The sequence below is a fragment of the Perca fluviatilis genome, chromosome 11 (assembly GCF_010015445.1).
Source record: "Perca fluviatilis chromosome 11, GENO_Pfluv_1.0, whole genome shotgun sequence".
Classification (NCBI taxonomy): domain Eukaryota; kingdom Metazoa; phylum Chordata; class Actinopteri; order Perciformes; family Percidae; genus Perca; species Perca fluviatilis.
In genome coordinates, this window is record NC_053122.1 from 19,903,215 (window position 1) to 19,917,226 (window position 14,012).

At 40.9% G+C, this 14,012-nt stretch overlaps 1 protein-coding gene across 1 annotated transcript in view; it reads right to left on the minus strand.

Moving 5' to 3' along the window:
• LOC120567779 (vasoactive intestinal polypeptide receptor 1-like) overlaps positions 1-13,649 on the minus strand; it is a 33,962-nt gene extending 20,313 nt beyond the window's left edge. Inside the window, exons 1-2 of the mRNA XM_039814817.1 lie at positions 13,365-13,649; positions 12,520-12,628 (exon numbers count right to left, since the gene is read on the minus strand). Coding sequence (XP_039670751.1) covers positions 12,520-12,628; positions 13,365-13,481 — 226 coding nt within the window. The 5' untranslated portion in view covers positions 13,482-13,649. The remainder of the gene's footprint in view (positions 1-12,519; positions 12,629-13,364) is intronic.
• Between the last annotated feature and the right edge of the window lie 363 nt (positions 13,650-14,012).

Here is a 14,012-nt window from a genome sequence, read left to right on the forward strand (position 1 = left end):
GAATGGCCAAGTCAAAGTCCAGACCTGAATCCAATCGAGAATCTGTGGAAAGAACTGAAAACTGCTGTTCACAAACGCTCCATCCAACCTCACTGAGCTCGAGCTGTTTTGCAAGGAGGAATGGGCAAAAATGTCGCTCTCGATGTGCAAAACTGATAGAGACATACCCCCAAGCCACTTACAGCTGTAATCGCAGCAAAAGGTGGCGCTACAAAGTATTAACTTAAGGGGGCTGAATAATTTTGCACGCCCAATATTTCAGTTTTTATTTGTTTAAAAGGTTTGAAATATCCAATAAATCTCGTTCCACTTCATGATTGTGTCCCACTTGTTGTTGATTCTTCACAAAAAATTACAGTTTTATATCTTTATGTTTGAGGCCTGAAATGTGGCAAAAGGTCGAAAAGTTCAAGGGGGCCGAATACTTTCGCAAGGCACTGTATCTGCAGTCATCATCCACAGCGGGTAAATGTCAACAGCAGTGACGAATTTTAAAAAATAAATAAAAAATGCAATACAAGGAGTTTTTTCATTTATCCCCAAGGCTGAAGTGAGACCAAAGTAAATGTCAAATACATTTTCAGTCAGAAATCTCTAACTCCTCAGGAGCTGTTTCAAGGAACATAAAAGTGTTTCAAGGGGCCGGGAGTGATTTCTGACTAAAACATAAACAATTAAGATTCTTATTCATTTAACATTTTCTTGATTGTAGTGTAACAAAAGGAAAGTTTAATGTTATGAAAGCACAGTTAGGGACATAAATGAACCAATAATGTAACTTGCTGTCATATTTTAACCCCTTTTGATGTACATTTAATTGAGATGCTGTGACTCATCTACTGGAAGAAAGTTTAGCCATCAAGATGTCTGTTATAGCAAAACTAGAGTTCGCAGCCAAACTAGCAGGTTGTGAACCAAAGACATTGCAACATCAATAGAGCTACACTGAGAAGATGTAAGAACAAAATGTGGTTCTAAGACATAAGAATTGACATTAAAAGGTCATTTGAGCCATCCACCGTGGCTCCTGACATTAATCTGAGACAGAGCAGTGATTTACAGGCAGCAATCTGTCTGGATGAAATATCCTTCTTCATTTTCCTTATGTCATTTGTACATATCCAATCCATTATTCACTCCTTCTCTTGTGTCCCTATCTCGCAAAAAACAACCACTTGCATCCAACCAGGTGGACAAAAATGATGTCACCTCCAACATAACAAAGCGATAGTGTGCAATTATTCACGGAGGACCTGGGAGTTTTATGATTCACGTCAGCGTCTCCTTTGTTGCTGTCAGGCTGAGTCAGACTGATATTCCTGAAGTAGAAAGGAACCAGGAGGGGCAGAGGCATTGTGTCGAAATGCACTTTCAGATCTCAGGTCTGTTTTTTCAGTGAGTGTTAGCTCAATGAATTGTTGTCTCAGGGGTGGTGCTATGAATTGTGGGGCTTTAACACAGCAGGTGGCTCAAGTAGACCCTACACCACCAAACACGGCACAACTTTATATTTTACTTTACACTCCTTTTTTACAGGATTAATTGTTATACTTGCATTAGCTACTTCTTTTAACAGTGCTGTGTTTGGCTCACCTGTAACTTAAAAACTATTTATGATACATTTACTGTTCACACATCAATAAGTGAATGCTATTCTGCATTTTTTAAATAAAATTGATGTAATTCCTGCAAAACCTGATTTTTTTTTTTTAAAAGACTTCTGGTACGCATATCATCATCACAGGTTTAATGCTGCCAAGACAATTCATATGTCAAATGTAATCATTTGCACAGATGGCTGCATTTAATTGTTCTTATTGATTGAACTATTTTACTTATTACGTTTTAAAAGCACTCCCATAGACATTGATTGTATTTATATTTCCGCCATTGTATATGTTCCAAACTCCACACATATGTCAAAATACTCAGTATTACTCACCGATCAAATGTACGTAACCTCATTATGTACAATTTATTAATTATTACCTAATGCGTAGCCCATTCTGTCCCATTGTATTTATAACAAAGCACATTGCACATAAAACCATATGATGAGAAAAGTCATCCAAAACTTATGCCAATCAGCATCATCAGTCAATCAGTGTGCACAACATTCACAAACATTTTCTTCAGGGAACACTATTCCACTTTTTAATAGACTCCTGCAGAAAATATGCCAGGGGTAAACAACTTAGCTTCAGTCTGCACAAGAAAAAAACTTGAGAAATTGTATTTCTGCTTGTTCCACTTTGTCTCAGAAAACGACATGTATGCTATATCATCTCTTAGTAAATCAATTATTTGTCTGTGGGGGCCAAAGCAGTGTGAAATTAACGTATAAAATATTTACAGATTTGGGGACCACAAAAGACATTTTGGTAAAGATAAATCTTTAGAAAGCTTGCACCCTAATAGACAATTTTTACAGAATACATTTGGACATAGCAGTAAAAGCACATACGTAATCGATCAGTTCGTGGACAAGTCTCACTTGCTACTTGAACTACACCTATGCTTTTCCTGCAAAATATCTGCTGTGGAAAAGGTTGATTCCTGTCATCTTTTGAGGGCTAACTTGAAACTCTTGGTGTGTATAATATAAAGATGCATTTTTTCCTCTTTCTCGTGGGCTTTTATCTACACTAAGCCACAATTAATCACATCCACAAAAACAATGCTTTTCAAACCGCCCCCCTGTCAAGTGCATCTTGTTGAAATCCATTGTGGATAAAACGATTAGGACTGGCAGTGAAGTACAGGCTTGAAATTAAAGGATGTAGTAGAGGAAGCGCTATGTTTTTAACAATGACTGTGCTGAGGTAATTGGTATCAAGGATCATACAACAAGTAGATTGGTTGGTCAACTAAACATATAGAACCAGAGCCGTTTAATGAGAACATGCTCAAATCGGCATGATAGCACACCATGCTCATCGCAATGAGTTAATCTTATTATACATGGATTTATTGGAAATGTTTGGATCACATTAGCTGTGCCAGTGAGTCAGTGACACGGCGCTATGTTAGAAATAGCTTGTGAAGTTCGCGGACATATAATTAACGATCTACATTTGGAAAAAAAGTTTGGAAAATACAAACAAACAAAATGCAAACCCTCCAAAGCTAACGTTAGCTCAAGTTGGCAAACAGGAACCAGAAATCGTTTCTGTTGCTCAAGTTCACTGTCCATGGAAAAAATAAGTTTTTCAGCAAATATTTTAGTTACAGCACGGTTGAGCTGTTTTTGTGCGGTATTTTGGTTTGGGAAGAGAAGAAGAGATCGTAGGATTAGCTCACTTTGGCTGGCTGAGGTTGACTCAGCCGGGACTAGAAATCCTCTTTCTTGTTTGTTATTTATTTTTTGTAAACAAAATGCCCCACAATATGAATACAGTTTAAATATACCTTTATTTTGTTGGTAACTTCAGTAATGCTGCCAATAATGACATTAAAGCATACCCTCTCCTCAGTGGTGTAGTCTAGTTTTTTGTAGTGAGTATACTGTGATTTTTTCCCCTCCCAGCCTCATTCTCGCCCGTGTCCCAGAGCGACAACCCCATACATTTTTTGTAACGTTATGGCGTATAGCATCAGCCTCATATGGCTTATTTTCTGTAGTTTCTGTAATGTAACCGTCTGCTGCAGTGTCACCTGAAGCTGAGGTAGCTTCAGCTGCAGTAGCTTCAGCGGCAGGCTTACGAAAATAATGAGAGTGTAGTTTGAGTTGGCTTTCGTTTCATATACACTTGATTCACATTAGTTAATTTCATGTTTGCACAGAGAATGCCTACCAAGCAACTGTGTTGTTGTTCCTAGGTGACTCGCAACACAGACGTGGTAAATTTATGACCAAAACGTTACGTATCCTTGTGCTTTTGTAAGTGGGTAAATGGAAATTATTGACCTTTCATAGTGGGTATATGGCGTATATCTGCGTATCACGTAGACTACACCACTGCCTCTCGTGTAATATTGCTTAAGAGATTTTATTCTCCAACATTATGGTTTCTTAATGCCAATTGTTGGCCTCTAAATTTTAGATTTGGTGAGAGGGGAAACATCCTTTTAAGCATATCGTATGTGGGAGGATTGTGTTCTGGTTTACACGGATGGGTTTACGGTAATCCTAATAGAAAAACACAAGGCGTTTATTCAATAGAGTAAACAGCTTCCAAATTGTATTTCAGTTTTCATGGCAGAGATGTTGGCACATTTCTGGGCACTTTGGTTGTTGGAAGAAACAACCAAACAGTGTCGTTTGTAAGACCCAGCTGCAGAGTTAATGGCACTTTATGACAGGAGAGCTGAAGGTTGACCTGATTTAAATACTGAACTTCAGCTGTTGCTTTATAAAAAAAATCAACTAGCAGCAGCAAAGCAGCAGTTAAATTCATTAAAAGTTTGAAAGTTGTAGCTTCATTAAAAAAGGTCTGATGTTAAAATTTCTTGCCATCATTTGACACCTGTAGCACACACACACACAGCATGTTCCACACATACAGGAAAAGTGGTCAGGATGTCAACCTGGGAAGCAAATGTGATCAAAATTGCTGCTTTTTAGGTAATTGACAGCATATCCTGACACGATGACAGTAAATGCAACCCGTATGTGGGTTCACGTGAAAATAATGGATGTGGGTGTTTTGTAAGTGCAGCCTATGCCCGTTAGTTTTGAATGGTTTACTCCCAGTTTGTTACTTGACATTAGCGATATTAAAATTATGTTATGAGGAAGGTATTGTACTTCCTCTAATTTGGTGCTGGATGACAGCAAAATGCTGATTTAGCACGTGGAAGAGGAAGATACTGTATATGATTTGCTTGTGGGTTTGTTGATTAGTCAACACTTTGGTCCAGAATAAATCAACCATTGGATGGATTGCCATGAAATTTGCTATAAACATTAATGTTGCCCTCAGGACAAATTGTAATAACTTTTAATCTAGAGCTACCATCAGGTAAAAACTTTAACTTGTCCTATACTTTGATTTATGACTAAATACCTTCAAAACTAATGATATTCCCATCAGCCTCAGCTGTACTTTAATTTGTACTGTGTTTGATGCGATTTGGCAAATATTAGCATGCTAACAGGCTAAACTAAGAAGGTAAACATGGTAAACATTATTATTACTAAACATCATCCTGCCCTCCACTTTTTTGACCTTAGATCAAGGTTAGCTGTGTCCAACAATTTCTGAAGTTTCAATTAGCCAGCAGTGCAGTGGTGACAAAGTAAGCAGGGTTTAAATTTATTTTTCATTCGTTACTCAAGTATTTTTCATGTGTACACAATTAAAATGTCTTCCAAGAGAGATTGTCAGGAAATTGTTATCCCCATACTGTAGGCTATTTAAATAACATTGTGTCTCCATCCTTATGATGCTTTCACCCTGCCTTCAAGTGTGGCTGTTCCTAATAACACCTTTGCCCTCGAACATAGTCAACATACGCATGTCGTACAACCTACTTCTCTAGCTTAACCCGACCCTTAGCATTATTATTGTGTGATCATGTTAGCATGCTGATGTTAACAGCATCACAGAGCTGCTAGCGTGGCTGTAGACTCTTTGTCTTGTTTCTTATTGTTAAGGTGTTAAACTGTGTGTACATATTTTTCAGGAAAATATTGCCGCAGACACAATCCTTTTGTACAGGTCAGCTCTTTTGCATTGTGTTTAAACCAAAAGTTATATCTAGGTTGTTTACTGCAAGCTGTTTGTTGTGTTGGATTTACCGATTAGATTGCTTGCAAGTGTGAATGAAAGTTTTACTGACTGTCAAGTGGGTGGAATAATATTCCGATAAGGGAGTTCCTGCTTCTAGATAGGCCTACTTAACTTCAGATCACTGGATTTGAGTGATGTGCTGATTATGAAAAGATTTCATTTTTAGCCTGAGATTAAAATTAAAACAAAGAACGAGGCACAATTATCAATGTTAAAGAAATATGTGTCCTCAATCATCCACATAATAATTGTCACAGTGCAAGAAACTATAAATTATGTGTAAAACTCTATGTAACCACATAGGGAATTCTGAACTATTATGTGGGGAAAATCATAATAATGTAATTCCCTGGTGTGTCTAACTGTCAGAATTCACAATTAACACTCATGTCAAGAGGTTGATGACTAATTTCAAACATTTCCTTTCCGATCGACCCAAAGGTTTTATCTCCCGCTGAGCAGGGCTTTATTCTTGGGCCTTTATCAAAAGACAGCTCTAGAGAAAGCAATACATTCAGCCACTTGACTTGTCACCTCATTTAGGATTAACAATGACATTTGAAACTAGAAAATGGATTTCCTGCAGAAAACGCTCGTGAATACTGAACAGCTAAATTGCTGAAGCTAAACTAAATTGCTGGCTTTAATGCGTACGAAAGTAAAGCAGTGAGAATATTTGGAAAAGTGGGAATGGTTTAAATTAGTATAACTTTCAATGAAATGTTAAATAACACCAAAAATGTATGAAAATAAAGTGTAATATTTGTATTTTTTTCTGAAACGCTGTCACTTTTGACGTACAAATTGTGTATGACAAGAAAATATTGTGGCCGTAAGTTATAGCTAGCTAAAGCAGCATACACACAATTACTTCGGACATAGGGTGAGTGCTTCCAGAGTGCAGCTGAGGGAGGAACTGGATAACATCTTTCATTTCATTTCTCAATTCATTTATTAAGCAGGATGCATTCAGTTGACGTCTCAGTGGAATTTAATGTTTTAATGCGATTTAAAATTTGATCTTCAGCGTACATTTGTTTTTTGCTTTTGCCAGAAAGAATATCATTGTGTTGGCCAAATATGACTGATATTTGATACTACTTTTACTAAAATAAAATCACTCGAAAATAGAAACGAAAAAAGGCCTGTTTTTTCATATTCAGAGACCGGATGTTGACATTTCCAATGCAACAGCACCAGTGTACCAGTGTTACTTTCAGCGCAAGTGACTTGGGAACATAGACTGTAAATATTAATATTCACAGTCTATGCTTTGGAACACTACTCTGATGATGCTTGAGCAGACTTTTATTTCAAAATGTCACATTTGTTTATTTCCCTCTCCCTGCCTTCCTCCGACTCTTCGTCTCTTAGTACCGGTGTCGTGCCAAGGTACTTATCCCCGCCAGGATTTGTATCCCCTGGCCACGGGAGCGCGCGTGCATTCAGAGCGGAGTTTAACTGGAGTTTAACTGCTGCACTTCGAAGCCGTCCGACGGAAGAAGGAGTCTTTCCGGGATATGTTATCCCAGAGGACTCCGGAGGCAGTTGCAGGGTACCGAAGGGCCCGAAGGGCCCGAAGGGCTGCAGCCTCTGCCGTGAAAGAGGCAAAGCAGCGGGTGTGGGAGAAGTTTGGAGAAGACATGGAGAAGGACTTTCGGTCGGCACCAAGGTGCTTCTGGAAAACCGTTCGCCACCTCAGGAGGGGGAAGCGGGGAACCATCCAAGCTGTGTACAGTAAGGATGGGACACTGTTGACCTCAACTGAGGAGGTAATAGGGCGGTGGAAGGAGCACTTTGAGGAACTCCTGAATCCGACTAATACTGTGTTAGAGGCAGAGCTGGAGGATGATGGGGGATCATTGTCAATTTCCCAGGCTGAAATCACTGATGTAGTCAAACAACTCCACAGTGGCAAAGCCCCTGGGATTGATGAGATCCGTCCAGAAATGCTCAAGGCTCTGGGTGTGGAGGGGCTGTCCTGGTTGACATGCCTCTTCAACATTGCGTGGAAGTCTGGGACAGTGCCAAAGGAGTGGCAGACCGGGGTGGTGGTTCCCCTTTTTAAAAAGGGGGACCAGAGGGTGTGTGCCAATTACAGGTGTATCACACTTCTCAGCCTCCCTGGTAAAGTCTACTCCAAGGTGCTGGAAAGGAGGGTTCGGGTGATAGTCGAACCTCGGGTTGAAGAGGAACAATGCGGATTCCGTTCTGGTCGTGGAACAACGGACCAGCTCTTCACTCTCGCAAGGATCCTGGAGGGAGCCTGGGAGTATGCCCAACCGGTCTACATGTGTTTTGTGGATCTGGAAAAGGCGTATGACTGGGTCCCCCGGGAGATACTGTGGGAGTTGCTGCGGGAGTATGGGGTGAGGGGGTCTCTTCTCAGGGCCATCCAATCTCTGTACGACCAAAGTGAGAGCTGTGTCCGGGTTCTCGGCAGTAAGTCGGACTCGTTTCAGGTGAGGGTTGGCCTCCGCCAGGGCTGTGCTTTGTCACCAATCCTGTTTGTAATATTTATGGACAGGATATCAAGGCGTAGTCGGGGTGGGGAGGGGTTGCAGTTCGGTGGGCTGGGGATCTCATCGCTGCTCTTTGCAGATGATGTGGTCCTGATGGCATCATCGGCCTGCGACCTTCCGGTTCGCAGCCGAGTGTGAAGCGGTTGGGATGAGGATCAGCACCTCTAAATCTGAGGCCATGGTTCTCAGCAGGAAACCGATGGAGTGCCTACTCCAGGTAGGGAATGAGTCCTTACCCCAAGTGAAGGAGTTCAAGTACCTTGGGGTTTTGTTCGCGAGTGAGGGGACAATGGAGCGGGAGATTGGTCGGAGAATCGGCGCAGCGGGTGCGGTATTACATTCAATTTATCGCACTGTTGGGGTGGGAAAAGAGAGCTGAGCCAGACAAAGCGCTACGCATCTGTCACTGTCAGTTTCGTTCCTACTCTCACCTATGGTTATGAAGGCTGGGTCATGACCGAAAGAACGAGATCCAGGGTACAAGCGGCCGAAATGGGTTTCCTCAGGAGGGTGGCTGGCGTCTCCCTTAGAGATAGGGTGAGAAGCTCAGTCATCCGTGAGGAGTTCGGAGTAGAGCCACTGCTCCTTCGCGTTGAAAGGAGCCAGTTGAGGTGGTTCGGGCATCTGGTAAGGATTCCCCCTGGGCGCCTCCCTAGGGAGGTGTTCCAGGCACGTCCAGCTGGGAGGAGGCCTCGGGGAAGACCCAGGACTAGGTGGAGGGATTATATCTCCAACCTGGCTTGGGAACGCCTCGGGATCCCCCAGTCGGAGCTGGTTAATGTTGCTCGGGAAAGGGAAGTTTGGGGTCCCCTGCTGGAGCTGCTCCCCCCGCGACCCGACACCGGATAAGCGGACGAAGATGGATGTATGGATGGACTTCGAATTCACCTCTTAAATGGAACAAATAGCGACGTGGAAGACTCGACAGGGTTTTCCATATTAACAAGGATCTCATTTATCTACATAAATATGTTTATTTGTCTGTTATTAAGGCAATGTGTGAATTGTTTAATGCGTCATTTAATATTGTGGATTAATCTACAGTGTTTTCTAAAGTTCCATATTGCCAAGCACCTTAGCTACATAGGCCGACTGATAGGGGCTATCTATGTGAGTCATGCAGGTTTATGAACAATATTGTTTCCTTTAATCTAGGCTACCTCCATCTGTCCATTCTCTGCGGGTGTGGTCTGACAAGGATGCCTCATCTTTGCTAACCCGTTTCTCCCTGCCCTGTTTTAATTTAATTTAGTTTAATATGGCTTTTCAATTAACCGCTTTGTTCACCTGTCTACCATATAAGTTACAGAGGGGATACACAAAATATCAGGCCGTTTTTTCACCTGATATTTTGTGTATCCCCTCTCCTAACATGCAAAGGGTCTGTCCTGTCATCATGTGTGTTATTTCCTGTGTTTTTCAGGTCACAATGAACAACATAAGATAATATGGAGATGTCTGCTGTTTTCTAGCAAGTTACAGAGGGGATACACAAAATATCAGACTGTTTTTCACCTGATATAATGTGTAGCCCATCCCCTAACATGCATATATAAATATATGCCTCATTTATTCATTTCAGGATGTATTTCATAGCCATATTTATGTAAAGAGGTGCAAAAAAACGGAGGATCAGTCGCTCAGGAAGTTGGGCTACAAGTTTCCCTCAACTGCAGAATCAGACGCTGCGAAGCGGAAGCTAACTTCAGCGTGGTGTCAGATGAATCCATACAGTCCATGGTCACATCATGTTTTCAGCGCAAAATCTCCTCACATTTCCTGTAGAAAATCCTCTTCCACCCCCACTTCCCTGTGATATGCGCACAGAGATTTCTGCACATGACAAACCTTTTTTTCTCCATGTCTAAAATCACATCAGAGTAGAAATCCAAAGTCATTTTAGCCTGTGCTGAAAGCAACAAAGCAACACGGGTATACTGGCGCTGTTGCCTTGGAAACGACAACATCCGGTCTCAAAATAAAAACAACAGGCCTTTTTCATTTCTGTTTTCTAGTGATTTTGTTTTTTGTTTTATGAAATAGAAAATGAAAATCAAAGCATATTATTTCTCTCATCCCCTTTTGACCATGAAAAGGAAAAAACGCCTTGTATTTCAATTTTCTAATTTTGTATTTTAAAATGAAAATCAAACAACCATTCGTTTTTAGCTTTTTAATACCTGTTTATGAAAGGAAAACTGAATGACCAAAAGATACACTGACCCACGAATGTCTGCACCAAATGTGATGACAATCCATTCAATAGTTGTTGAGATACTTAAAACCACAAATTTGAACCTCAGGGTGGTACTAGATGAAAAGTCAGGGGATCCCTAAAGGCACAAGGATTCATCTCACTGGGCTCCAGTTGCTGAGTTATGCCAGTCGGGACCAAGGCTTAAAGGCTTAAAGTTCTGCATAATTAAGAGCATTCCGCTTTGAGTGACGTTGGACTGCTGTCACAAGAAGCAAGCATAGACTGTAGGCTTCATTCAGCCCGCCTCAGCTCCATCCACGCTCCACCTCTTTGCCCATTTTTGGATTAGCCGATTAGAATTTGTTTTGGCTCTTCAGAAACCTATAGGTGACGTCACGGAGACTGCGTCTATATTTTACACAGTCTATGGTCTGGACCAAAGTGCTCAAGGTCCTCAAATGTGAGGCTTTTTTGCCTTTCTCTATTTTATACCATTATAAACGCAATATCTTTGGGTTTTGGACTTAACAAGCTGTCACCCTGGGCTCTCAAAGCTTCTGAAAAGCATTCTTCACTGTTTTTATACAAGGGATTAATCAAAAACAGAATCAACAGGCTAACTGACAATGGAAAATAATTGTTAGTTGGAAACCTAAATTAAACCAAATGCATGAAGCAGGACACCAGTAAGTGGCTGATTTTAAGTCAATGGCAACACATTTCACAGCAGTGTAAAACGTGATGTCTGCTTGGGCCCATTACCACCAGGAGTCAATCACTGATGATGACTGTCATCATTTCACAAAGGTGAAATTTCAACTCAGCATGACTCTCCAACTCGTCACAATTACATGTCACCTGCATGGTCGGCATTACACTGATGGACGCACAAACATACCTACTCAAATTCATCAGCATACATTTATCTGCGTAATGAGCAGCGGAAGACACCTTGGCGTTCACAGTCATCAAGGGTAATTACGATCAAATTAGTCTAAAAATGTTAAAGTTCATCACTCTCTTGGAGGGGAGTTGCCGGAGAAGAGTTCGGCTCAATATGAGACACGCAGTGCGGCAACTTTTGGAGACGCCAGGTTTATTATTATACAATAAAGTCAGATTAGAACGTCAAGCTGGTAAAGCCTTACCAGGAGGAACAACAGGTGTCAGTGGGTATTAGATCATAATTATGAAGATTACATGGTGTAATAACACCATGTCCATGCACATTGGATGGTAATCTTTGGTATGTTTTCCCCTCTCCTACGTTGTGTGAACTATCAATGTTCTCACATAAACCATATTTTCCTTTCCACTTGCACGGTGTGGGAAATATTAGGGGCTCTCGCACTACTACATGTATGGTTATGTCAGGTAAGGGCTCTAAAGATTATTAGATTAAATTAAATTAGATTCAACTTTATTTTCATTGTGCAGAGTACAAGTACAAAGACAACGAAATGCAGTTTGCGTCTAACCAGATGGGCAAAAAAGCAAGAAAGTGCATGTAATTGTGCAATTACATGTGATAGTGACCTCAATATCAGACAAAAAAAACTAAACAAATGTGTGTCAAATATTTATCTAAAACAGCCTGGGGTCACATGGGGACCCAAAAGAACACCAATGGTACAAACTGTGTACAGGTTATTAAAAATATCATCATGTTAATTTAAGTAAAGTCAATAAATGTAAAGCAACAAAAAAATGTCAAGCACTGATGTAGAGGCACCAAGGATAATAGGTGATGGATTTGCTCCCATCAGGAGCGTCATCAGAGGGTCATCACGTGAATTGAGCTGCAAACTTTGCTCATTCAAAAATCATACCACAGAAGAAAAACAATTAACTCCTAAATAAAACATCCTACAGAAAGATTAACCCACATCATTTTACTTCCTGTGTGTTCATATTGTGTGTTTTTTAAGCCCATCTCAAAACTATTGTTGCTTTTTACGTTTAGCCCACTCTACTGTCTAACAACCGCTCGCAGTGCGCCAGTGTTTTCCCAGTGGTCTTTTAAAGAAACACAAAGCAGCCGCAGCACAGAGCAGCATCGTGAACCCACCGCTGTGGTCGGTCTTGTTTTGCGCTTCGCTCTTCCTCGTCTGGCTGCAAACCTCCCGAGCCCTCAGGTGCTGAGAGATGATGGCGCAGTCCGGATGAATTGCTTCAGCCTGAAATTACGAGACAACTTCAGTTATCTACAGTATAGCCTGAAAGCAGACACGTGCATCCCCATGGCAAGTCTCTTTGCTTGTTGCTTGAACGGGTGGGTGCAGCGATGGAGGAAAAAACATGGAAACATTCGCTTAAACAAACAGAATCAGTAGAGACACCTCTTTGGATAGATACCTTCTTATTTTTCTCACTCGTGCAGGTTTATTTTTCAAGCAATTAGTTTTTATGTTCTATAAAATCATCTCAGACGATGCCCACATTTTTTAAAGTAAAAAATATAAATGTTTTAATTTCCCTGCTAATTAAAGCTCTTTTCGTTGACATTTTGCGTATTTGCACGCTCAAACCTTGTCAACATCTGGACCTCTTTTCTTTAATATCTTATCCGTGTTTTCCGTGTTGATTTTTGTCTTTGATTGATACCGGTGGTGACAGGTGGTGGTGATGGATGCACTAATTAGTGCCCGCGGCTTAATGAGGACATTTGCTGTCCTAGTGTGTGGTGTGTGCTCTAAGGAGCCGGAGAAGTACAGAGGATAATAACGGTAATAGCGTTGCATTAAAGATGCCATCAGGCTGTAATTAAGTAGGCTATCGTTTAATTAGCAGGTTAAAATGCAGCAGAAGATGTCCCTTTCTGCTGCATGTTACTTTTCTTCACTTCATGAATGAGAGTATTTTGGCCTAGATAGAAAGAATAGGCCTATAACTTATAAAAGAATAAGCACTCACAATTGGCCTGTACCACAGATGAAGATAAAAGATGAGGACTACGAATGTCTCCTGTCGTCCCGGCAGCGCCTTACAACACACTTCCATTTTCTCATCTGTCTTCTTTATATCCCTCATCGGATGATGGTGATGATGTGAGCGCAAATCCAGGTTATTTGTTCCTCTGGAGCCTCTTATAAAGACTGACTTATTCGTTAAAGCCCCGGTATGAAAATGTAGGCTACTTCTCCTTAAAATAGATGAATCCCCATATTGTCCCTGCAAGCTGCAAACTTGTGGGAGTAAAGAGCTGCTGTCTCACATCTGCTTAGCCTTCTCTCTCTCTCTCTCTCTCTCTCTCTCTCTCTCTCTCTCTCTCTCTCTCAGAGAAGATCACTTGAATGGATATCTCCAGAGAAAGCAGTGATGACTCCTGTTAAAACAATGACTTTCAAGTCACAAAATGTATTTTGCAAATTTTACAACTGCCAGATGCCTCTTAGGCTATGTATCAAACAAAACCTTTATTTGTACACTGCCTGATATGCAAATTACTTAATTTTACTTTACTTGAGTATTTCCACATCGTGCCACTTTATACTTCTACTGCACCAAATTTCAGAGGCATTGTATGTATACTACCACTCTGCAAACTGAACTTTGCATATT